Raw genomic sequence first — 25005 nt, 5'->3', positions numbered from 1 at the left:
AACAACACGCAAGAGAGAGAGAGAGAGAGTTGGGGAGAGCCGGCGCTTCCGTGAAGCACTGACGCTAGCCCAACGACAAGACGACGATTCTTCCTCCGTGCGCATCGCTCGTGACACTGTAACGCCTAAACCACGTATTCGAGGGTGAGCGCGAGAGAGCGATCAGAAGCGAGAGACAGGCGGCAGTGTCTGCAGAGTACAGTCACACGATACTCCACTATTCGCTACAGCGTGGGTGCGGCAAACACAAGAAGGCTTCGGACAAGTGATGCAGTCGCATTTAAAAGGATAGCAAGCCCAGGACGTCGTCCAGCTCTGCATCCTCGAAGCGGTAGAGCGATGGGATTAACTCAACTGCCTCCCGCGTCGTAGTCGGTCGCAGCATGGTGAGAGAAATAATCTCGAAAGGCTTCATGCGCTCTGCTCGAGACGCAGCTGTCGGGGCAGCGGCGGGCGGCATGGTGGCGTCGGGTGACAACACCGCGTAGCCATTTTGATCCACTTCTAGACCCGCCAAATGTGCATTGGCGAAGCTGCCGCTATCGGCGCGCAGTCGCAGTCGCTTCGAGTGCAGGCTGTTCACGGTGCTCTCTGGCGAGCAGTCCTCCTGCAAAATGTCGACCGCTTCACAGCAGGGCTGAATTAGTGCACTTTTAATTTTGTCTGTCTCCTCAGCACCCATGCGCTTCTCGTGCAGAATGCGCGCTACAATGGGGAGGGACAGCGGCTCGGCATTGTTGAAGATGGGGCCGAGGTTACCCTCGATATAGTTCTCCTCCATGTGTGTGTGTGTGTGTGTGTGCGTGACAGATGTATCCTGATGTCGCTGTACGGCGTGCGTACGTTGTCTCTGCTCACTCACTTCGACTTTGAAAATCCGCGGTGGGAGAAAATAAACAAAGAGGGGGGAAAGGGAAGGTGCGGTGTGAGATAGCGGCGCAGTGAGAAAAAAAAAACTGAGGAGAGGAGAGAGGAAGGGAGGGAGAGGAGGACGGGGAAAGCAGTCGGAACCGCAACGCACACCCGGTGTGTCCTCACCGAACATGCGCACCTCTGGTTGCAGACGCCCACAGCGTTCGGCGCGTATGTTTGTGGTCGGTGTTTACCCTTGACATTTCTTCGAGTTTCCTGTCACTCGCACTTCTTGGGGGAAGAGGGAGGAGGGGAGACAGTAGGTGGGCGAGTTTGCGTCCACAACTATATGAGTAGGGCGAGGACGAACGTCCGGCATGCAAACACGCACAATAAGGGGGAGAGAGGGGGGACAACACTGCTGTAGTGGGCGCTGTGCCCCGCCTCTTCTCCCCTCCCTCCCTCCCCTCCCTCCCGCCCCACCCGTTTCCCTACCGTATTCGCTGGTCATCTTCCCTTGTAAGCATGCGCCTCACTTTCAGGGGTGCCGCGAGTAGTCGGGGCGGAAAGACGGAAGAGGGATGCGCGCGCCGATCAATATTAGGCCAGCGAGAGGCTCATCAGCAGATGCATTGCCGCTGCCCCGGCCGCTGTGTGCCAGAGAAGAATGAGGACGCACAGGGCGGGAGTCAAGCACTACCGCACGCGATCCCGTCGCGGCGCAGGGTGAAATGCGGCAGGTCCGATCGGGCTCGAAACCACCAACGCTGCGCTTGGGAGGAGGCTGGAGCGGGGTTGGTGTGGAGAAGCGCGGCCGCGTGACGACCTCTTGGGCGAACTGATATACCCTCTCCTGTGGCAACGGAAGACGGACATTGCCCGCACCCTGCCTTGCCTGCCGCGGCTGCACCGGATGTTCTCCCGACCTTTCCAAAGAAGCGCGATGAGCACGGACGGCCCTCGCACCGCCCCCAGTCGGGAGCCTCTGATATAAGGGCTGGAGGTGACGCTTTTTCGGAATGGGTATGGGTGACGACATTCTCCTATCGCGCGAAGGTACTACTCCTTCGTAGAGCCCAGAAATGAAGCGCCTCGCGAACCCAGACATGGGGCGCGACGCTGGTGGCAGTGGAGAGAGCGACTGAACAGTGCCAACACCTCTGTGCAACCTAACAGTCGCACTACTGCGCGCAGCGAGCACCTCATCGATCGGACACGGCATGCGGCCAACAGAGGAAAAGTGTTGCGGAAATCGGCGCAGCGGCGGGGACGTGACAGCCTCCAAGTTGCCACGTCCGCCCTCACCTGCAGCACGCACTTCGCGGGTTGTTTGTGCGGCCGAGATCTCTTCGCCGACGGAGACAGAAGTAGGGAGTGACAAAGCGGGGTACTGCGAGCTGTCTTTCACCGGCCTATCTTTATCAGTCCTGGGCGGGAGTTCACTGCCTGTCGAGTGCACCGGAGACGCCTTGGCGACAAATACACTGGCCTCGGCACCCATCACATTGCTCTCAGCCGCAGCAGCTGCAACACCGATAGTGGCATCCTCAGACGCCCCGCGTTTCGGCCCCGGTGAGGCTAACGGTTGGGGCGATGCTTCCGCACTCGCTGGTAAGAAAGTTGTAGTGCCCCTCCAGCCGTTTGCTTGTGGTACAATTGGCACTGGGATGGCCAGTGGAGAGGAAAGAGCTGGTCTCGAGCCTTCGGGCGCCGATACAAAAGAGGGATTTTCAAACGGCTTCTCAGTCATGATCATGGTGCCTGAGGGTACCCGCTGATTGGGTGGATCAAGTGAGCTTATCACGTCCGCCGCGGTAGTTGGGGCGATATGGACGGGCACAGTCGTTGGTGGCTGTGCCCTGGGCAGCGAGGTTTTCATATCAGCCGACTTGTTAGCATCTTCTATGCGTGACTCCTCGAGGAGCAATCCATGTAGCTGCCGCAGTCCTGTGTACTCCGCCTCCTCTCCCGGGTTGGTGCAGTGGTGTAGTAGAAAACCGAGCACAGTGCGGTCCCCAGCTGCCCTCGCCGCATCTCCTGCAACACGAGTGGCATTAAGGGTCGCGCTCGTCACTTCAGTCAGATGTGGGGCAGAAGGTGTCTGGGTAGTTACAGGGGTGCGCAGCGCAGCGGAGCCACCACCAACCCCCTCCTCCTCCGCACAAAGCAGTTCGTGTAGTCGCAATAACTGTGGAAGGTCTGCCGCCTCGGCGTCACATCGATTGATGAGAAGCGACAACATGAGACAAATGAATGTCCTCTATCCGTGTACAGGTGTGTACTGTCTTCAGGGAGATAAGATGACAGGGGCTGCGATATTGATGTCTTCCTCTCACCTCACAAGTGGTCGAATCTATGCGAGTGTGAATGTGGAGCAAGACCAGGTAGGAGACAGCGGGAATGGAGGGGGGGAAGGGGGAATAGACGGGCGCATAAACAAGAAAGGCTCACAATACAACCCCGGCTGGCTAGCGGGGTTGGGTCGACGTGCTCTCAGTCTACAGACAGGCGGTTGGCGCAATGACACCTCGCTGCACATCACTAGGGCGTCTGGGGCGGATACCTACGCAGGCGCATGAGTGTGGGCATGCTCACACCCCCTCCCTTTTTCCCTCCTAGTCGTCTGCGAAACGCATCGATGAGCGAAGACAAACCAGGTATTTCCCCAGCCGCTCCTACAAGAGGGGGGGCGGGGGGTTCAAGACGAGAAACAACCGGTCATCTGTCGAAGGACGGAAGGGAGGTGGAGAGAACCGGGAGAGGGAGGGGGAAGGGGGGGGGGAGGGGGGGGAGGACGCACCAGTAGGAAAGAGAAAAAGATGCACGCATCGAGGTGCATTATGTTTAACAGAGGGCACTGTCCGATGTACTACGGTGATTTTATGAAGCCCGTGTATATGCGCTCCCTAAAAGACGCACAGAGAGCACAACTTATACACACACACACACAGAGAGAGAGAGACGCAACCTCCAAAGAAATCCTCACACAAGGCAGAACCCATACAGAAAAGACGCACGTGCAGCCCCCCCCTCCAACCCAGCTCATAGTGTGTCCGCCCTATGCCTGAGGATCACCGCCCCCTTTTTGCCGGCCCCCAGAGCAACCACCACCGGCACCCCACCCCGGGTGGTTGGGGGAGGGGGGGGGTCTGACTTGCTAGTGCCCATGCTCACGACCCATATCAACACAGCCAGTGGGCGTCAAACACACGTCACCGGCACAACCATCACATACAGAGAAAGAGAAAGCGAAATCACAGTGTCACCCGTGGGTAGGCGCGAGTCGTCTCGCCCCGTCTGTGCAACGCGTCGCTTTTTGTGATCCCGCCAGCGCAACAGTTGCTAGGGAAGAGACGGTACCGGCATATCGTCGTCGACCATATTTATACCTCCTGCCTCCAACAAGAGATCTATAAGGGTGGGCTGAGCTACTCCAGGACTAACACCACTTGACACAGTCAGTGTAGGTGCGGTGGAGAACACACGAGGACCGGCCGCGGTGGCGCGGGTAGCGGACTCCTCCTGCTCCTGAAACAGCGATGTCCCCTGCTGTCGACGCATAGCCATTACGGTGGCAGCATTAGCGTGGTGGGAAAGTAAGTAGTGCAGCTCTGCAGCAGAGCCGTCCTCGCACAGAGGCTCCCCAAGTAGCTTCCGGCCAGCAGCCGCTACAAAGTCTTCCATGGACACCGCCCTGGGCTGATTCCAGGAATACGCGTCTTCGGCTAATGTCACCCCCTCCTCCCCTTCCGCGTCCTCGGCTTTCTTCAGGAGCCATGCCGAGTGTGGCGGGGTGCAGTAGCCCCCATTGGCATTGGCATCAAAAGCTTTGGTGGCGTCAGTAGTAGAGCCCTTCACTGCCTTGTTCGCCAGAGTGGCAGTAAGGGACAATAAAATGGTGCGCAGTCCATCGGACGACACTACCGCTGAAGGTGAAGAAGCTTTGGAAGGCAACGTCACTAGCGCCACCTCTACCGCGTCAGTCGGCTCGGCTACCTCGGGCGTTGCAGTAATTGTGGAGACGGCAGAATGTTGCACTGATACTGCTGCTAGCGCAACCCTCCCCTCCTCAACGCGCTGACTGACAGTCGCCGCGGCGGGGTGCGCAGGCAACGCAACTCTCTGTGGCCAAGGCGTGTTGGAGACAGAATTGCTGCTGCGCCCTCCCACCTCGCCCCCTGCCGCGGCACTACTATAGGTGGTGTCTCCGCCAAAACCCATGCCGAGACCGCCCAGCTTGCCCGGTGTTCCCGGGGTGCCACCCCCGTCGCTGCTAGCGCCGAAGTAAGGAATGACGTGAGCGAAGGTGCACGCGGTGTGGTTGTAGCAGTTGCCCTGACGCCAGTTGAGGCACAGCTTCAAAGAGGCATCCAGCTTGCCCTCGCGGCGAAGAGCGAATGCGGCCTCGCTACCCTGCGTGGGGCTGAACTCGTCTTCGGCGACTTGAATGACGGTGTTTGGCGCTATCTGGACGGCGATGTGGTCCGTAATACTCGTTTTTTGTAGTAGACTCTTGGTAACATCCACCGCCTTGGACCGGGGTTTGTTGCGGCCCATCTCCTCCACTGCTACACCAGCCCCCCCTTCCCCAACCTAATGCAAAGAGATGCACAGCTGCTGTGCTGCGTGCGTGTGCCTCAATTCTCTTCTCACTTCCCTCACCCCCCCCCACCTGTCGCTGTGTAACTCGCTTACTCGCGCTACGAAAAAATGTGCAAGAATGATGTGCCGCCACGCACTGCAACCCCCCCTTTTCCCCGTCGCTGGAAACTTGGGTGATGAAAATGTAGAAAAAAAGAAGAAATGTTTGTGTGTGTGTGTGTGTGTGTGTGTGTGTGTGTGGTTGCTGTTTAGGGGGAGGGGGGTGAGGGGTATGTAAGCGTGAATGTACACGCATTGAGGTATTTTGACGTGCAGTGGATTCAAAGATGTCGAGTGCAATCCACTCGGTTGGTGTCCCCCAGTCGCAAGATGATGTGGAAGCAGCAACGTGATGGTTAAGAGAGAAGCAAGGGGCAACGGCATGGCAGTTGCGGGGTTGTGGTCACAACCAGACACGCCCACATTTACGTTCAGGCGCAAGGGCGCCAAAGAAACGAAGGGGGGGATGAGTGGGTGCGTGAGCACAGAGGAAACATATATATATATATATATTTTTTTCGAGCGGTCGATCGCGGTGCAGAGACGCGTTTTTTTTTTGGTGGTGAAGCAAGAGGCACACAAGGACATCGGTGTCCAGAGGATGCGGATGCTGCAGAATTGCGCGTGGCCTAGACTTCGCAATCCCAGGCCTCTTTAGCAAGCACGACGCTCACTCCATGCATATATTGCATTGGTTGGTGTGCACCTCCACCAGTTGAAGCACACGCGATTAAGACCGGATGTAACCATCTCTCTTGACCATAAACATCTCTTTTTCTGCTCGTTGTTGAGCATCCTTGTATAGACAACCGCGAGTCCTCTCTTTTTTTTTAACTTGACCACTGTCACGCCAGCACGAGCCCGTCACTGACACACCACCACAAGTACCAGTCAAGGCAGCGTCAAGCGACACGGAAACCGTGAGTACCGAATAAATTGCACAAAGCCATGCCTCCTCGGAAAAGTACCAACCACTGTTGCTCCCTCTTTCGCTTGTATCGCGTGATTGTGACATCTCTGGCACGACACACGCACACACACACAAACTCCCTACAACTGCCCCCTGTGGCAACTCAGTTCATCCAGCCGGGCTCAGCGACGCAGACACGCCTACGCGCAGAGCAGCACATCACTTGCTTGTCTTCGCTGAGAGGGAACCCTCATTACGGTGCGTTCGAGACGCCTCGACGCGATGGCGTAGACGGCGGCCGCGACGGATCGCCTTCCGCACAAGCGCCGCATCCTTCATCATCAATTCCTTCCTGTTTGTGTATTCCACCTCCAGATGCGCGCGGATGCCGATCTTTGAGACATCTGGGTGGTTGATCCCGTAGAGCTGATCATATCGTGTTTCAGGAACTTCGTTCATCCACGTGCTGCTGCGCTCGTGGATGCTCTTCGTGTCATCATAATAGATGTCCCCAGCGCGCACGTCATCCATGCGCTCACGCTCCTTCGTCACAGACAGCACCGACTCCAGTGCGTTGCCTTCCCACGGGTGGCGTTCCGTAAAGAAGGCAGGCAGCTCCATCGTGGCGGCACTGGCCATCGTGCTGTCTGGCTTCGACGGGTCGCGGATGGGCGGCAGCACCTTGGTTGTGTTCTTCATGAGATGCAGGTCATACATCCACCCGTGGCGGCGGCGGAACTCGATGAAGTCGAACTGCTTCACCGCTCGACCCCACTCGTAAAAGCGATTACGGTAGATCGAAAACTTGCGTAGGGCATCCTCGACTTCATCACGCAGGGGGCCGGAGAGGTGCGTGCGCGGGATGCCAAGCTCGTCCATTTGCGTCAGCACGATCGGCACCTTCTTCTTTTCAACCACGTGAACGTTGCCAAATCGTTGGAGACCTTCGGAGGTGGGGGTGTAGGAGTGGTCTACAACGCTGCGAAGATACAACTCAGCTGTCAACGGATTTGCGCGCGGCCATCGTCGATCGAACAACTCCTGCCATAACCCGTCACAGCGATCAAAGAGCCTCGCCTCGCGGTTGCCGAGCAGCAGCGCGTTGTAGCCGTGAATGGTCACGTGCTCTGCGTGACGATGGCGCACAAAGCGAAAGACGTCCTCGGCTTCTGCGATATTGCCTGTGAGCGACAACGCCAAGATAACGTGATCGTAGGTGGACGCCGTCGGACTAATGCCGCGGGCACCCATGCGATCGTACACGGTGTTGGGAATAGCTTTCACATGCGCGTAGCCGCACGTCATGAGGGTACTCATGAGAGCATTGGTCAGTTGGGACGCAGCAGGGGTCGACTCCGGCAGAAGGCGGCCGCACTCCTGTCCCAAAGCAGACATGCCCATGTCGTACCACCGGTATGCTTCTGACGCCCGCTCCACGCCTGCGTTGTCACCGAGCAACTTAAAAGTCAAGGCAGGGTCACAGGCCGCCTCGCTGTGCAGGATGCACGTGCCAAGATCACTGGCCCTCAGGGAGCGTACCAGGTGTACATAGTCCATGGCGTGTAACTCTTTGTTGTGGTGCATGGCGTCTACAAATGTGGACGCCTCATTGTGCATGCCGCAGCTTGCAAGCTGACTGGCCAGGGTCAACCGCTCCGACAACGAGACAAGCGGTTTCTCTTGATGCTTCGCGTATTGCTGGCGGAGAGAGGCAACGTGCTGGTTGTACCGGCTCAGATACATCTCCCGTTCGCGCTTGCGCTGCAGCAGCACCACGTGCTGCTGTCGCTTTGTGATGCCGCTGAAGTAGTACACACCCTCCCATTGATTTTGGGGCTTGCGATGTGGGAGGTTGGTGCGGATGTGGTAGTAGGAGGGCACCGTCGTCCGCGCAACATTTTGACTGAGCTGCATTGGGTTAAAAAGAGAGAAAGGTGGACACGCGAGGCGACGTAAACCCTACCAACGCCCCCCTCCCTCCGCCCCCCTCCCCGCGAACGCTGCGAAGAACGAAAGACCGGGGTTTAAACGGTGCGCAGGTCAGCTACCGCCTTCCCCGTGCCAATATGACCAACGCCGCGTGTACTAGTACTTTGGCAAGGGCGCAAGCAGCACCAACAGTAAGAGGCCAGTGCCTACTCTAGCTATAAAAAGAGATGACGCTCCCAAGTGCGACGGAGCGCACTGCAAACACATGCAAATAGCAGCAGTTGCATGCTTTACAGACCACAACAACGGGAAAAAGAAAGAAGCGAACGAGAGAGAGAGAGGGGGGGGCGTGTGAGCATGCCAGTCAATAACAGAAAAACGTGTAAGGCAGCGGACCGACACCACACGATAAAAGCGGAGAGAATCACAACGAAGAGGAGGAGGAAGTGGCCGAAGACGATTGAGGAAAGCCCACAGAAGCGTGGAAAAAAAAGCACCAGAACGAAAGCCGTTCCGTCCAGCATGTCGCAATCTTTCTTCCCAAAGCGGGTGAAAACATGGGCCCTCATATATTCAGCACAGAGTCCCTCACCCACCCACCCACGCCTCATGGGCCGCGTAAGACGCACCCGATGGCGACAGATGCCAAAATCAGCAACGCATCCTGAGTGCCAGACGAAGGAAGTGGGAGGGGGGAAGAGGGTCAAATAACGGCGCCCTCAGAACCGCCGCGTCGACAGTGCTTTCAAAAACACCACTGCCCCCATCTTGACAACTTCGCTGTGCAACAACATGCAGTACTTTTTTCTCTTTAATGTGCCACTCTCGCGCGCATAGCCCGGAAAGCGCGGACGCACATTTACAGCCGCACATCGCACCCACCCACCTATTCCCCCTGTGGCACTCTATGGCCAACATCCTCGTCGCTCCAGCACGAGCCGACGTCCTCCGTCGAATCGGGTTATGTGACCAACGGGCTCTTCGTGAGCCTTCACATCTCTACCCCCCCCCCTCACCTATTCACACAGCACGGTCGGTGCCAGGCGGAGATGGATGCACGACATGCCTTGACCCGAGCGTGCCGAGACCAGGGTTCTCCTCGGAGGCGGAGTCAGCCCTGACCGTGACGCCGGTGGTAGGGGGTAGTCTACGTCCATGGCGAGTAAACTCCAGCACATACTCAGCTAATCTCGAGGACAGGGCCCTCCGAGACCCTGGACTCGACCTGTACGCAACACCCCCCCCCCTCCCCGCCGCCGCCGCTTCAGGTCTCTGCATTCAACACGGCGGCATGGGGCCTTGCCACACTGGAGAGTCTCTAGGAATCAATGGTGCGAATCGGAGTACTCTCCGGCATGCACTCGACCAGCTTTGCCTCCATCGAATTCACCCGGGCGGATTGGGAAGAGGGAGGGCGCTAGCCCCCCCCAATGCCCGCCGCACAGTGAGCTGCCCGCCATCAGCACACCATGCTGCCACTGTCAGTCACCCACCAGCTGCAAGAAGTCGAAGGCTTCACAGAATAGAGAAGGCGCAACGCTACACACACACACACACACACACACGGAGACACACATCTTCTACCCCGTAGAGGAGGAAACGGATACGAAGAGAGGGCGAAGGGGGCGGCAGTCTTGGCAATGGGAAAAGGGAGGAGAGGGCACTACGCGGTGGAGCGGTGGAGGATTTCTGATCACTGCACCGCAGCACTGGGAACAGGGGGGAGAGAGAAAACGAAAAAGAGAGAGGGGGGGGGGGATGAAAAAAAAGAACACGCGCAGATAAACCGTTAGCGCCCAATCATAAAACCACTTTTCCAAGTAAATGCCAATGTGAATTGGCATAGTTTTGGGAGGTGCACGGGATTGGGCGGAAAGCAAAGGTTGGCGGGGGGGGGGGGGGCGAATGATGAGAAACAACAGAGAACAGGGGCAAATAAAAAAAATCGATTGAGGCAAGAATCAATGACCCGTGCATACATGCAATTAAAAAAAAGGGAGGTATCTGGTGAGAAAGAAAAGCATCCAAATACACGGAGAGTAGAAAAGGCCGAGAAGAGGAAAAAGAGGGGGGGCCTAGTGGACGTGGTCAGAGTCAACACAATCATGCTAGCACGCCTGACCTCGCCGCACATCATCACCACTCTCATGTCACTGTCGTCTTCATACCTGATGCTGATCTCTCCCCGCACTACATTATTCAGAACCCGCCCTTCCACCATCTTCCGACACTTTATTCATGGTGACTACTCAGAGCGCCAGAGACCCATGAAGTGATAAATGCTCGACACAGACGCAGACATAAGACGAAATGAAAAGACACGCACGTCACAAATATGTAAATATACGCCTACACCAAAGCCAGTGCAGACAATTATTCCCCCAACCTACACGCCCACAAGCACACCACAACGCCGAGGGGTGGGAGGGGGAGAGGGGGGGGACGAGGAGGAAAGGGAGGGGAGGGGAGGAGGGGGGGGGACACGAAAACAAAGCCCTTCAGCTCTTGATAGATGTGGTACGCTTACCCCTACCGAGCGGGTAGTGGATGTGGAAGCGAGCTCGAGGGTGAGTAGTGCGCGCAATCTTATTCTTTCGTATCTTGGGTTCGAAACAAACGTACGCCTCGTTGCTGCCATTTTTGACATGCCGACTCATGGCAACGTCAATCGACACCAGTTTACCGTCACACCAGGTGCCCACCTTCCCATCTGGCATTGTTGTGTGGCCCACAACCATTACATTGACCTCCACTCGCTCTCTTGCCTTGAGGGCAGCCAAGCTGGCAAAGAGAGGATCACAGTCGCCTCGCATGGCCGCCTGCACGACGCTGTGGTCTGACAACGGACTCTCGGCGTCGTGAAAGGGATGGGTCGTTAGGTTCGGTTTCAGGGTGCCCTCATACCACTTGGAGTTGAGCGACGCGACACCGTGGCGAGCATACGCGGCAGTCAGCCCGCCATGCACAAACACGATATCCGAGACGATCGCGACCGCTAGGTTCTCCTCTGCCACAATGCGCCCGTAGCGTCCGCGTGGACTGTAAAGGTGGCGGAAGCCCTCCTCGCCAGCGGACAGCTTCAGCACCTGCGGATGCATAAACTTCGAGACCCCGGACAGGGCGAGCAGCTCGCGGTCGCCACTCAACGTGATGAGGCGGCCACCGGATTTGACAGCCTGTGCCTTTAGCTTCGATAGAAACAGCAGTATCTGTGGTGCATCTGGGCCGCTGTCCACGACGTTGCCGAGCTGCACAACGATATCGTTGCACCCCTGCCGCCAGGCATCCACGCCCTTCTCCAGCACATGCGCAGCACGCAGGATACTACGGAGGCGGGCAATATCGCCGTTGATATCCCCGATAGCGATGATGTGCTGTTTCAGTGCACCCACGACACCTTTGCCTGCAGGGGAGACGAGCCGTGGTGGGAGTATCCCCACCGGGGGTATACGATGTTTTTTCTGCTGGAAGCCAACGGTGGGTGTATAAAGGCCCAGGGGAATGTTGGAGATAACGGAGGTGCCCGCGAGGACCAGGACCAGCACAGTCCAAAAGAAAAGCCCAGACTTCACATACCTGAGCGGAACGGCGTATGCCATGAATTTCTTCACAGAACGTGAGGAGATCATGTCAACGTTAAATATACATATATGCATAGGTGTATATATGTATATATGTATATATATGTGTGTGTGTGCAATGTGTATATGCACGCAGGTGCACCAGTGGCACCGTGGAATGAGAGGTGGAATAACACAGAGAGAAAACAAGCACCGTGTCGTGACAAGGTGCACTGTTGGGAGGGAGGGAGGGACAACGAAAACCTTGGAGAAAAGCGGGCACGCGCGTGATACGGTGGCCTATATACAACCGTGTGGTGTGACTCTGCAGTATTGACGACAAGGATTATGTTGGTATGTCTGTCATCAAAGTGTCGATGGCGGGTTGCACAGGTTGCTGACCTAAACCGGGGGGGGGGCTAGATGGAAGAGATGCTGGGGTAATAAAATAAGCAAACACGAGCGGATGCGTGAGCATAAAAGATGAGCAGGTGCAATATGTCGGGTACAGGAGCGAAGAGTGAAGAAGTGAGGAGCGCCAGAAGCACACACACACACACACACACACACACGCCTTGACACGGACACTCACATCACAGTGAGTATATAAAAAGGGACCCACTGTGTGCGAGGAGATCTGAACCGGTGGCGCCAGCGAGAAATGCAGGCCACACATGAGGACCAAAAAGTCCAGAGACAAGAAGGGGGAGGGGGGGGGGGGCGGAGCACAGCGCCGTACTGCCCTCCCCTCCCCATCCCCCTCCCTCTCTCTCTCTCTCTGAGAGAAAATAAATGTGGTTCTATTTGTTTGACGTCGATTATCATCAACCAGAGAGAGGCACGCATGTGGGCGTAGTTGCTGTCATGGCTATGAAGGAGTATGGCGGTGCGGCAAGAGCGTCATCTAGTAGCAGTATAAGGTCAAAAATTTTTTTTGAATGGGGAGAGGCAAACAGTATCACAAACAACAGTGACATGGGATAGGAGACACAGGAGCAAGGGAAAGGAGGGGCAGAGCACAGAGCACCCTACGGCTGTAATAATACTTGCCTCGGTAGCTTAACCGCTATCCCCTCCCCCCTCACCGCCGTCACTGCCTTCATTGCTCCTCAAGGGGAGCCACGTTCGCCATCTCCCTACCTCCCTCCTTCCTTCACGCGTCCTCAATGCCGTCCTCTGTAATCAAGTAGCTCACCTGTGCAGGCGGGAGGGAGGGAGCGTGGCGCAACACGAGCTGCCGCAGACCCTGAGAAAGCGACTTGCGCAGAAACACGCGGCACTGCGGCGCGGAAGCCCAAGAAAAGCCGAGTGCAGGTACCACAGCACGAGCCCCTGCGGATACTGAGGTCGTCGAGGAGATCGTCGGCGAGCGAGCACGCTTAATGGGCGCGATACCACTCTGGCGCTGTCGGGCGGCCGTTGGAACCGCACGTACCTGGTTGGTCACGAGAATGCACCAGTTGCGCGTGATGGCCACATGTCGTAGACGCAAGCCAGCTGCCACCACTGCCGCGTCGTCGCGCGGGGCACCCCGCAGGTCACATTGCCCGGCCACTGCTGCCCCTGCGATGGAGTCCAGCACCACTACCGCACGCCCGAGGCACCCGGAAAAGGTGCGCACGGCATCCACCAAGCGAGTGCTTGGTGGTTGCTGGACCCTCTTGGGTACACTTGGGGTGAGTGAAGTCCTCCTAGAAATCGGTGCAGGCTGTGGTTGCGAAGAGGGCTCAAGCAGCTGCATTACTTCGGCCAGCGATGCGACGTGGCGAATCTGCAGTTGTGACAACACCCTTGTCAGTGTGCACGTGCTCTCCACGGTGTCCCATACTGCCTTCGAAGCCCAAGGCGGCAGCTGAGTGAGGAGTGGGTGAAGCCGCAGAGCGCGTACTGCCCGCTTTACAGCTGCCGCCGCCAGCGGCCCTAGCCGGGAGGCGGGCACATCCTCAGAGACCAGGTAGACCACAGCGCAGCGCGCCGCCTCGACGACGTCCTCATCAAAGAAATCCCTGCACTTTGCGGCAGGGCTATTGGTGCACCACATGCCCGCTACTGTTGCCTTGTTAACAAAGGACGTGAAGCCTTCGTCGCTGACCAGCAGAGAAGCCACAGCCGCGTTGCAAACATCGATGGCGGCCTGCTGCAGGAGGCACTGCAACACCAACTGCGTCTTGCCAGACCCTGCCTCGCCGTACACTTCGGTAACCCACCCGCTGCGGAAGCCGCCGCCACCCAGCGCCTGATCAAGCCGCATGCACCCGGTTGAGCACCAAAACGTGAACGCATTGGCCGCTGCGACGGCGGGTCGAGACGCACCTGTGCGACCAAGAGCAGTGCGCAGCGGTCGACAGGAAGAACATGCAGTATGGAGAAGAGAGAGGGCTGTGCAGGAATGCAGCATTTGGCTAGCAGGCGGCTGCTCATTTGGCGAGCCCCACTGCGCGCCTCCTTGAAGGTGGCGGTTGGCTAGTGCAGCGCTGGCCGCATAGCGGATGAGGGCTGTCAATGCCCGATCCTCCTCGGAAAGGGCGTACGCGTCAACACACACACCAGGTTCTGTGTTTGTCACCTCCGACTCCGGTGTAGGGATGGGCCGGCGCTGACGACGACGATACTGAAGCGCTGCTAATATACTTGGCCTCTCCGCCGTCAAGTAGAGTAGCAAATCGTCCACAGTGGCTCGCGGCGTGGCATTTTCAAAGCCCTCTGCGGGTTCTCCTTGCCCAACCCGCAGACCTGAGAGACCCATGTCGGCCGCGACAAGGTCGATCAGCGTCCCCAACGCCTCATTTCTTTGCTGTGTCGTCCAAGCTGATGGCAGCGACGCGCTTGGGGTGATAGACGAAGTGGTGCCGGTGCTCTGTGTTGTAGAGCAAGAAAGTGCTGGCACGCACGTGCAGGCTGCAAGGGCACTGCGCAGTACATCAACGGCGCTCTCTCCGTGAGGACAGTCAAACGGTTCAGTGTTACTGTCTGCACCCGACAAAATGTGAGACCTCCTCTCGTCCCCTCCCCTCGCCGCTCCACAGGGGTTCGAGCACGAAAGATGGCATGCTACCCGGGCACCTGTAACCCCATGCTTGTGGGCCACAGGCATCACTGCACTTTTGGAGATTTGAGAAAGAGAGCAGGATGATGCGTGTCCCCCTCCCCTTCCCCCTCTTCACCCCCTTTGTCAGTTAGGCGCTGTGTGCAGAACCGCCCCCCTCCCGAAAATCGTCAAACGCTAGCTGATACCCACGCGCGCGAAGGCATGCACAGAGCGCAGCCAGTTTGGGAAGAGGGGGGAGGGTCTTTTGAGATGAGCAGCTGTTCGTGTAGTAGCTCAGCTGCACGATTACGTATCACTAGTGTGGAGAGGAAGACACGGAAACAAGAGAAGTCGGTGCGTGCTCTGAGAAACTGTTCGGGACAACCGCACCAACGCGATCATGCATGCACCTTGCAGAGGTCAGGGGGGAGTACACACACATCAGCTTCGACAAGGCCAGAGATTTTGTAGTAGGTGGTGAGGGGACGAAACAACGAAGTTGTGGAGAAACGGGAACAGTAACGCGAGAAGACGCAGACATGCCCAGGTCATAGCGTCGGGGGGAGGGCGCAAGGGAGGAGGAGGGGGGAGAGGGGGGGGGGGCGAGGATGTGGGAAACTGACGACACAGTAGAAACGGGGCGAAGACATCAAAAGGAACTCAACACCACCACCGTCACAAAACAGACAAGGAGGGATGAAGAGGCGAAGCCGCACTCACATGCCCAGAAGCAGGGGTGTCACGCGTGTAGGATTCGCACACGCACCCCACCATAAACGATCACAAAATACGGCATGGTGCCCCAAGAAGTGAGGACGGGGGGGGAAGGGAGGGAGGGGGGGAGATAAACTGCAGTGGCCTCGTGCCGTTTTTCCGATGAGAACAAGAAGATTTTCGAAGGCACCGTGAGCGTTTGAAAGACGGAAAGGCGCGCCTCGCTACGCGACGGATCCGGAGAGAGTGCGGTTGCCCCCGTGATGCCATTTGATGTGACATCGCTCATCTCCAACGCTACTGTCGCTGCATCGCGCAAGGAAGAGAAAGGAAGGCTTGGTGGAGTAGGAGACCTGCCTGATCACGCTGGTGTAAAGCGTCGCTTTGAAGGTCTGAGAAGTGGCCCTTTTGCCTGGCCTCGTCATTGTCACACAACACCGCCAAGGCTAATTCTTTTCGCCGACGCATCTCTGGCGAAGTCCCGCCGGCCATTCCAGCACTGACTACGACAACGTCTGCACCAAAAGCATCGGCTCCCCGGCCCTTGCTGCGTGTAACCGCACTCGGGGGATCCTCGCCACTACCGCCACGGTCCTCCTCAGCAATAATACTCGCCGCAAGTCGTACGCTGGTGCTCCTGTCGCGGCTGGAACTGTAACGATAGAGCGACGACCGGCGCTCTTTCGCCGCGCCATCGCCGTCGTCACCCACCCCGCTGACCCCAGCGCGGCGCAACAAGCGTATCTCGCGATCGAGCGCCTCGCGGTCACGTAGTTGACGCGTAAGGCACATGACATTCTCCAACAACTTCTTTTCATCCGCGCTCTGCCGCCGCGACCTCTCGCGCTCTATGCGGAGTTCGGCCTCGAGACGAAGCGCGTACGCCTCAGCGCGGTCGAGTTGTCGCTGGAGAAACGCCAATTTTACATCCACCGATACGGCACCGCCACTGCTTGTGCCTTGACCCGACTGCAGGGTGTTACCTGCGGAAGCCAAGCCGAGTGACACTGCCGCTTGCCTCTGTGGGGCTGCATTGTCCTTCGCTGTAGTTTGGCAGTGACCGACACTGCTGCTTTCGACTTCTCTTGCGGGCGCCTGCTGCGCCTGGAGTCCCCTGTGCAGGATTTGGACATCGCTTTCGAGAAAGGAGACAGAGCGCACACCACCCCCAGACGGGGGTCGCAGCACCCTCTCCGTGTCCATCGAGCCACCTCTCTCCACGTTCGCCGGAGAAATGCAGCAGCCACCTCCGGAAGCGCGGCTTGCATGCGCCGCTAGTAGCTTCTGGGCGTCCCCCGTCCTCGGCGAATGCTGATCTACATCAATCGCTTCCCCATCCGTGGACTGAAGAGTTTCTTCAGTGATCCGCGGCTTCCAGTGCATCTCCCCTGACCCATACGGTGGGCGTGGTAACGGGCCCGAAGTAGTGAGGCGGCTGACCTTGTTGAGCCCCTCTGCACTCACAGAAACCCTCTTCAGCACCGAGGGCGATTCCTCGGCCGTTAGGCTGCCCTCATACCCGCGCTCGGGGACCGGCAGAGACGTGCTCGCTGGTGCATTCGCACTCTTCGCAACACTCATCTCCAATTCCCGCTCTTTTCTCTGCAGGAGATTCGACAGCGTTGCATTACGCTGGCTGAGGAGCGCCATCTCTGTTTTGGCATCACTCAGTTTGCGCAACACCTCCTTCTTGGCGTCGTGCAGTTCTTCGTTGTACTCATCGGCCATGCTGAGCTGCATCTTGAGCATCTCTATAGTCTCGTCGCGCTGGCCGACGGTCCGCTCAAGCACGGCGGCGTCGTCGCTCATCTCCACCAGGACTGACTCCAGATGTATGACTTCGTAGAGGGCAACTACGAGCTCTCGCTGCGCCTCCGCTGCGATGCTGCGCATCTCATCCACCGTCGCCCGCGTTAATCGCTGCTGGCGCAGCGCCTCTTCTCTTAAGTCACCACTATTTGCGTCCAAGCTGGTTGCCCCCATCGGAGATGGGTCACACACGAAGTCTTCCCCCTTAACGCTGTCGAGGAAGGCGCGGATTCGCCGTGCCATGCGCGCGGTGCACACCTCTTCGTCATCGCTGCACTGCATGCATCCCTTGCCACCGATGTAGCCACCGTCCTCAGCGCCGCTCGAGGAGCCTGCACCACAGGGCGATTGAGCTCTGAACGCGACTTGTCCCGCAGACTCACGATAAGATGGACCAAAGAGCAACTCCTCTCTGTTCGCTAATTGCCGCTCCAACCTCTTCAGCGCATCGCACGTTAACGCGCCCGCTCGCGATTCGGAGGCCGACAACATCTTTTCAGGGTCACCATGAGTGATGGAGGCACTAACCCAAGTCACCCTGTTGCGCCTCCACTCTGACTGCGATGCAATACGTGAGGAAGACACACACGGGCTTGGCATTCCCATCGTTGGGTCTGCCATGTCAGAAGAAGTGACCACCTATGACGAGAAGTCTCCCGGGCCTCTCTGCACAAAAAGAATGGAATCGCAGTGGAGGTCGCTGTGTTGGCTGGGCACAGAAGATCTGCACAAGTGTGTGTGTGTGTGTGTGGCTTCGGGGAGGGGGGGGATAGAAAAAAAAAAATGAAGCTAGACCATCCGAAACAGGCGCAGGGCGGGGGAGAGGCAGTAGTGGAACTGCGCACATACACACCACTCACGCGCAGACACGCGTGCGGATCCGTCTAAGTGGGAAGGACAAAGCAGTTACTGAATACCATCCTTCGATTACGTGCAGACCCTCCCCTCCCTTCACAATATTTGTGTGTGTGCGGCAGACAAACGAAAAGAGAGAGAGAAAATGAGATGCGAATCAACAAGTGATAAAGGGAATGGGTGTTACACAACAACGAGCACTTGGGGGAAGGGAGGGGAGGGGAGGGGAGTCAAGAACAACAAACGCAAGAAGAAAAGTGTAAGACAGGGTTACAAGGAGAAGAAGTAAATTTGAGACAAGCGCGGGACACCAAACGCTTCGTCTGTGGACAACCTCGGTGACTCTTTAGGCTGCACGGCTGGGCGTGGAATGGGATGGAGGAATAACGAGGCAGGTATAGACAAAATGCGGTGGTGCGTATGATAGGGAAAATGAGTACCAAGGCGAGGAAATGATATAACGTTGAGGATACTTTTTGCGTGGTGCGCAAGTGCAGCGAAGGGGGGAAAGGGGAGAAGAGAGAAGAGAGAGAGACCTCAACCTTGTGATGAGTGGTGAGAGCGCAAACATAAAAAACAAGCTGCCGAGTTAAGTGTGTGACTACGACAGCAGCTGGGTGCGTGAGCACACAATATCTAGTGGGTACGAAGTTCTATGCCTCGTGTGTGTGGGTGTGTGTGTGTGTGTGACACGCCAGGATTCTCTTCCTCATTCACTTACGCACCTACTCAGCGGCACACGTACACACAGCGACGCCGTCATGGTATGTGCGGTCGTGCGTGTTGGCATGCATCCGATCCACAAGAGGGAGGGGAGAGGCAGCGCGGGCATGACCAACGGGCATGTGCACGTGTGAGCAATGCACACAGACAGACACACACACACACACACACACAAAGCCGCAGGTACGGGGCGAAAATGGCGCGAATAAATCGTGAAGCAAAAAAAAAGAGGAAAAGACCAAAAGAGAAAGGGACAGGGGTAAAGAGCATAATGACCTCCTGGCACGCGTTGTGCATCACAATCAAGAGCCTTCCTGTGGCGGAAGCCGCCGAAGATCCGGGGGTGGAAGGGATGGGGAGGAGGCAATGCAGCGGTTCGCATTGTCAGTTTGGAACGGCTGCTTGCGCTGCCCCCCCCCATCCTTTCATCCTTCACTGTGCGCATCTCTGCTATCGTTAGTTTGTTTTCTCGCTGTGGTAGTGAATCGAATAAGTCTGCTGCAAAGCAGGGAAGCGCAAAAATCACGCACGGGGAAGAGAGGGAAGGAGGAGAAGAGGTGGGAGAGGGGCTCCGCCTCAGCGGAGAGATGAAAGTCAACACCAGAGTTGCAGGCAGGAAAGAAAATCTCTTGTAGAAAAGCCGAGCACCATTTTTTTTCGTATTTTTTAAGCTCCTGCGCCCACCACCTCCCCCCCCCCTCCCTCAATCCCCAGCAGCTAACGCGTGGTGATACGCAGAAGGTTTGAGGAAGTCACGATCGATGTTCCGGGGAAAGGAGTCGTTCGTACGTACGTACGTGTGTGTGTGTGTGTGTGACGCTGCTGTGACATGAGTGTGAATGTCGGTGTAGATGTGTCTTCAACTCTGGTTCTCGTCCCCTTTGTCACTGGTTCCTACACACTGGACTACCAAGAGTGGTGTACGAGCAAAAAATAAATGTACACAAGCATACATGCATGCACCCGTCACAGGCTAAACACCTGGCAGTACGACCATATACATACACACATACACCTGTAGTATATATATATATATGTACGAGTATGTGCGTTCATGTGAGGGCTCAGGTATCAAAGAAAACGCCCTGGAGAGGACAGCAGCAAGAGAAGCAGAAACGAGACGCAAAACAAAAGGAGGCTGTCGTGAGGAAGGGAGGAGGGGAGGAGGGGGGAGGGAGGGGGGGGATGCTCGGAAAACAAAGCGAGAAACCTGCCAAAGTGTAACACTTGCACACACACACACACAGGCATTAACACAGCAAACGCCAAGAACGGTTTACAGCAACAGCGACTACTGGGGCGGGAGAGAGGAAGGAAGGCAGCACAGAGAAGTGATACAAACATGAAATATATATATATAGGTGTAAAGTCAACGTAGCATGAACCAACGCAGAAGTGGACGCCGCATGTCTCACCACAGAGACACACACACACGTGTACATCCCACTACATATATATATAAGCACAAACGGCTAGCAGATACAATGCACCTTACACAAACAGCGGGGTAGGGGGGGAAGAGTGGAGGAAGAAAAAGTGAAGAAAGAAGAGAGAACCACACACGCACACATATGCACCACAGATGACCTGACACACACAAACGCAAACACACATTTGTACATTCTCAGATACAACAACCCGTATTCGCACAGACATGTACAATATTACGGTAGCCAAACATGAATTGGATAAAAAGAAGCTCACACACAGACACAAAGAGGGGGGAAGAGAGACGGTGACACACTGAGACATTCGCACGGATAAGTCAACGAGGAGGCTTCGAATGAAAAGTAGAGCGCATATCGGTTCATCCGTGCAGACATGCGCCTACGCCCTCGCTCTCTTTCGAGAACGGGATGAGCGAAACCAAGTGGGGGAGGGGAGGGGAGGGGGGGGGGACAAGAACACACACTTGGTAACACGTCTCGTGTACGTTTGAACGTGCGTGTGTGTGTGTGTGTGTGTGTGTGTGTATGCGCCAGCCTCTTCACCACCAGCGACACACGGAAACTTGTCGCATATACCTGGACATGATACATATCTGCGGGGGCATGACGGCTTTCCCAGACCCACGCAACACGAAATCCACTTGTACCCATGCACCTCGGCAACCCCGTCAGCAGACAAATGCGCACATTACGCAAACAAAAACAGGACATCACTTTCTCCGCCACACTTGTCGAGCTGTTCTTGCAGCTCCTCTGTGGTTGATGCCGTCACGTACTTCGCACGACCCTCAAAGCGTGCCGTAGACGACGTCGTCGCAGTCGCTGCATCCGATGCATCGCTCCATGACGAAGAGGTGGAGGAAAGAGAAGCCGTCGCGGAAGCCCCGGAACCGAGGGCACCTGTGTCCTGAGGTGCCGCTCTGATGGAGGACGGCGTCACCTCGCCATGACCACCCTCAAAAAGTCTCCTGTGCGAAAAAAGAGCGAGCGAGGGACTATACCTCAGGGAGGTGTGCATGGATGACGCGCTGTCGCCATCCTCTCCCCCCGCGTTCGCTGCAGTATCGACGGCGTCGTCCTTGGACATGGCGCCTGGGGGCGTTTCGGCGCGGGCAAAGTCTAGCCATACCACCTCGTCTTGTCCCTCCGCGTCACTTCTTCCGTCATTCACCTCAGTGGCCTGCTCTTCGCCGCTGCCTTCCCCATCGGCACCGCCGGCATCTTTGATCGGGCTCGTCCCCTTTGGCGACCTGCGCCTCAGCACGCGCCCCGACGGTGTAAGGGTGTGCGCTTTCTCGACAAGGTCCTCCACGGACATGAGTACGTCGCCATCCGCTGTGTCAAGCATCCGCAGTGGGGTGAAGCAGCGGAGCGCTGCTGCCTGCTTACGACAGCAGTCATCAGGACCACCCTTTTCCCGGAGATAGCCTGGCACGTAGCCCCCGCCAACGGAGCAGAACACAGACCCGAGCGCAGTGCCAATACCGGGCATCACCATTGACCCCACTGCAGCTCCTGCTGCGCCGCCAGCAACGGTGCCGAAACTCGTGTACAGCGAAGTCAAAAGCTCGTAGCGGTATTGGCGCAACGACATGCGGCTGTCTCTGTTCCTCCAAAACGCAGCGTTGCTGGTCAAAAGAGTGCAGGTGTTAAAGCTCACCTGCAGTGCAGCCGTCGTGATGGCCGAGGCGACTGTGCCGCGCAGACCAAACGAGGCTACTTGATATAAAAGGGAGTGCTTCGCAAGAGAGCTCAACGCATCGGTTGCGGAGAGGGCCCCGGTATAGCTGCCGATGAGGTGCAGCAGCCACTGCAGTTGGCGCGGTGTGCGCATGGAGACACGAACGATGAGAAGCCTGACGGCCTCTTGCTGCACACGACTGCGTATCGTCGACGAAGATATAAGCGACTCGCCTAGAATCCCCGGCGTCAGTTTAGCAGTCGCGAGAGACAGCATCACAGCCTTGGCCACTTTCGCCCCGAGACGCGTGCCTACCAGCGTGAGTTTCGCCGTGGGGTGGCGAGATATGCACGTTTGCATTATTGAAGCGTGCGTCCCTGCGTGCGTGTGTGTGTGTGTGTTTGGGGGAGGGGGGGTGTAACTGTAGAACTATTGGTGGGCGTGTGTGGATGTGTGTATAGGGAGGGGAGTGCCACCTCACTATAGTGTTCGTGACAATTTTTCGTGTACAAAGGTAGATGCAGTGGCGCCCGTAACCATGCAGATCAGTTCATGGAAAGAACTTAGCAAGAGAAAATCAGAAGAGAAAAGGAAGGCGTTGAGTGGCGGGTGCACAAAGAGGCTCCATTTTTTGGTGTGTATTTGTGCGTGTAGTGGGGGGCGGGGGGGTCACCACGTAAACTAACAAACGAGAGGCTCGCCACCCCCCCCCTCCCCCATACGTCAGCAGCTCAGCAGCATCGATAACAAGGCCGCCAGCGAAGTTTCTCCCCTTGGTTCGTCAACTCGTCTTATGGTCGAGTGAGCGATCAAACTGCCGTGGCGCACTCGGGCCTTTGTCCTGGTTTTACCATGTTGCAACTGAGTCTACGCATCATTTGAGGGACGCAAGAGGGGGGAGGGGGGGAGGGGCGGTGCGCGCCTCACACAGCAGACGGAATCACAGGCAAATACACGCAAACGTATTCAAAGGTCTGTGTAATAGGAAAAGGAATAAAAAGGAGGGAGGAGGGCAGTGCATAGAAGGGAAAAAAGATAAATCAAGTACGAGAGGTGTGGTACACCATGTGTACTCTACCGTCTGTGAATCTATGATGTACTGTGTCTGTCGCACCACCCAAGGGTGTTTGGTAGGGCGAGGGGCACCGGTAATAATCTAGTATGTATGCTTGTCTACGTCGCGCTGTATTACAGGCGTATGGGTGCAAGCGTGAGCATGTGTGCGTATGGGGGCGGAAGAGGGGGATCGATAAGTACGTGAGCGTATCGGACTACACGCGATCTTCAGGCAGAACCTAATCTTGGCGATTCTGGAGTATGCCCACCCAACCACTCCACACACAAACACGCACACACACACACACACACTCAAGTCCCTTGCGAGTCACTTGGAACAGATGCAGTGACATGGAAGAGACTGACGCCGCTGACGCTCTGCTTGATTGACCGCACTCGTCACTCGGACATCGCGTCGGTTTTTAGCCAGTAGGTCATAACGGGGTACCCCAGCAGCGCGACGCTCTGCCCCTTGATGATAGAACTCGCCCTGCATTATACGCGTCATTACTGGTGCACCTTTGTAGAGTTGCTGGCGATGCGAGTTGTCAAGAATCCATCGCCCACCATTGCGCTCTACGAGTCGGTCTGCCGTGTATGCGTTCGGTACCGCCAAAGACACGCTGACTTGCGCGCCGGTGAGATGAACGTACGGGTCGACAACGCGCCGGCGTGGTAGTGTTCGCTCATAGCGAAGTATCGCCTGCTGGTGATGGTACGCCTTCCACTGCGCCTTGTTTGCCTCATAGCGAGTCAGTGCCGAGTCTGCCGGCATTGCCTCAATGCCATGAGCGTGTCTGGCTTTCTGCACCCCTAAGAGGAAGCACGATCGACTAGCGCCATTCCTCTCCTTCATGCGCAGCGGCGCAGCACGAGTCGACAGGAGCTGCGGCTGGGCAGACGGCTGTGTGTCCATGTGCTCGGCCAGGTCTATCTGGTCGGTGAGACACGAGGACACACCGAGAGGGGCACGGGTGGGATTTCTGCAAGGATCGGGGTTGGACCACGCCGGCTGCTCACCCCGTCCAGCCCCGCCAACGATCCCTACCAGCGCCGCGGCGGAGGTACGGGGCACACGGAACGACATCCCCGTAGCCTCGCGACCGTCGTAGCGATCACCTGTCGTCCCTACAGTGGCGCGTTCATCGCGGCCGCAGGAAATCTGCGCTCCGGCATGGAGGCGCTGAGCGTTGCTCCGGTGAAACATCTTCTGTACAGCGATGCCGTTGCGCTGGCGAGCCTCGTCGCCAACGCTGTGACCTACAGGCCGCATTGATAACCAAACGGAGAGCGTCGGTCCGTATTTGCGCGTGCGTGCGTGCGCCTACGTGGCGTTAGAAGAAATAGCCTTGTTTTTTTTTCTTCTTTTAATAAGAGACGGCGAAAAGAGGTTCAGTGGGAAGGGAGGGGAGAGGGGGTCAGGAAGGTTAAGGGGGGATTGTAAAGGGGGAAGGGAAGGGGGGGAGGGGGGGAGGCACGCATACGTCTCTCTTCTGCGCGGGCTGTGTATGCACACATTCGCGACAGGGGCGTTGCCTTAGCATGGAAACGTATTTTCTTCGCTCCGTCCTCTTCATTACGGGGCGGCTGGAGACGGCAACGGGAAAGATAAAGAAAAGCATAGCACAGCAAAAAGCGACAACATGCAAGAAAAAAAGAAGACCAAAGTGCAGAGCGGCAGCAAATTAGTTCGTTTCTGGAGCGCACTCGCACGCGCAGCCGTGTACACATCGACCCACCCATCCAGCTACAGCCAAGCTGTTGAGGCCGACAACGGGAACTAAAAGCGATACAGGCGT

At 56.9% G+C, this 25005-nt stretch overlaps 9 protein-coding genes across 9 annotated transcripts; all 9 read right to left on the bottom strand.

Moving 5' to 3' along the window:
* Positions 1-280: 280 nt before the first annotated feature.
* JKF63_00637 (uncharacterized protein) lies at positions 281-781 on the bottom strand (the record flags this gene model as incomplete). Its single annotated transcript, XM_067896688.1, has 1 exon — positions 281-781. The coding sequence occupies one exon, from the start codon at positions 779-781 to the stop codon at positions 281-283; it is 501 nt and encodes a 166-aa protein (XP_067752845.1).
* Positions 782-1390: 609 nt separating this feature from the next.
* Positions 1391-3094, bottom strand: JKF63_00636 (uncharacterized protein; the record flags this gene model as incomplete). Its single annotated transcript, XM_067896687.1, has 1 exon — positions 1391-3094. One exon carries the CDS (start codon positions 3092-3094, stop codon positions 1391-1393), a length of 1704 nt encoding a protein of 567 aa, XP_067752844.1.
* Positions 3095-4194: 1100 nt separating this feature from the next.
* JKF63_00635 (uncharacterized protein) lies at positions 4195-5409 on the bottom strand (the record flags this gene model as incomplete). The annotated part of the gene is made up of 1 exon (XM_067896686.1): positions 4195-5409. One exon carries the CDS (start codon positions 5407-5409, stop codon positions 4195-4197), a length of 1215 nt encoding a protein of 404 aa, XP_067752843.1.
* A 1213-nt stretch (positions 5410-6622) lies between these two features.
* Positions 6623-8317, bottom strand: JKF63_00634 (uncharacterized protein; the record flags this gene model as incomplete). Its single annotated transcript, XM_067896685.1, has 1 exon — positions 6623-8317. The coding sequence occupies one exon, from the start codon at positions 8315-8317 to the stop codon at positions 6623-6625; it is 1695 nt and encodes a 564-aa protein (XP_067752842.1).
* Positions 8318-10830: 2513 nt separating this feature from the next.
* On the bottom strand, positions 10831-11961 carry JKF63_00633 (uncharacterized protein; the record flags this gene model as incomplete). The annotated part of the gene is made up of 1 exon (XM_067896684.1): positions 10831-11961. One exon carries the CDS (start codon positions 11959-11961, stop codon positions 10831-10833), a length of 1131 nt encoding a protein of 376 aa, XP_067752841.1.
* A 1084-nt stretch (positions 11962-13045) lies between these two features.
* On the bottom strand, positions 13046-14986 carry JKF63_00632 (uncharacterized protein; the record flags this gene model as incomplete). Its single annotated transcript, XM_067896683.1, has 1 exon — positions 13046-14986. The coding sequence occupies one exon, from the start codon at positions 14984-14986 to the stop codon at positions 13046-13048; it is 1941 nt and encodes a 646-aa protein (XP_067752840.1).
* A 945-nt stretch (positions 14987-15931) lies between these two features.
* JKF63_00631 (uncharacterized protein) lies at positions 15932-18064 on the bottom strand (the record flags this gene model as incomplete). Its single annotated transcript, XM_067896682.1, has 1 exon — positions 15932-18064. The coding sequence occupies one exon, from the start codon at positions 18062-18064 to the stop codon at positions 15932-15934; it is 2133 nt and encodes a 710-aa protein (XP_067752839.1).
* Positions 18065-21157: 3093 nt separating this feature from the next.
* On the bottom strand, positions 21158-22510 carry JKF63_00630 (uncharacterized protein; the record flags this gene model as incomplete). The annotated part of the gene is made up of 1 exon (XM_067896681.1): positions 21158-22510. The coding sequence occupies one exon, from the start codon at positions 22508-22510 to the stop codon at positions 21158-21160; it is 1353 nt and encodes a 450-aa protein (XP_067752838.1).
* A 1024-nt stretch (positions 22511-23534) lies between these two features.
* Positions 23535-24479, bottom strand: JKF63_00629 (uncharacterized protein; the record flags this gene model as incomplete). Its single annotated transcript, XM_067896680.1, has 1 exon — positions 23535-24479. The coding sequence occupies one exon, from the start codon at positions 24477-24479 to the stop codon at positions 23535-23537; it is 945 nt and encodes a 314-aa protein (XP_067752837.1).
* Between the last annotated feature and the right edge of the window lie 526 nt (positions 24480-25005).

The sequence above is a fragment of the Porcisia hertigi genome, chromosome 36, assembly GCF_017918235.1.
Source record: "Porcisia hertigi strain C119 chromosome 36, whole genome shotgun sequence".
NCBI classification, from domain to species: domain Eukaryota; phylum Euglenozoa; class Kinetoplastea; order Trypanosomatida; family Trypanosomatidae; genus Porcisia; species Porcisia hertigi.
Note: the sequence above shows the minus strand (reverse complement) of the source record. Positions and strands in the feature narration are given on the sequence as shown.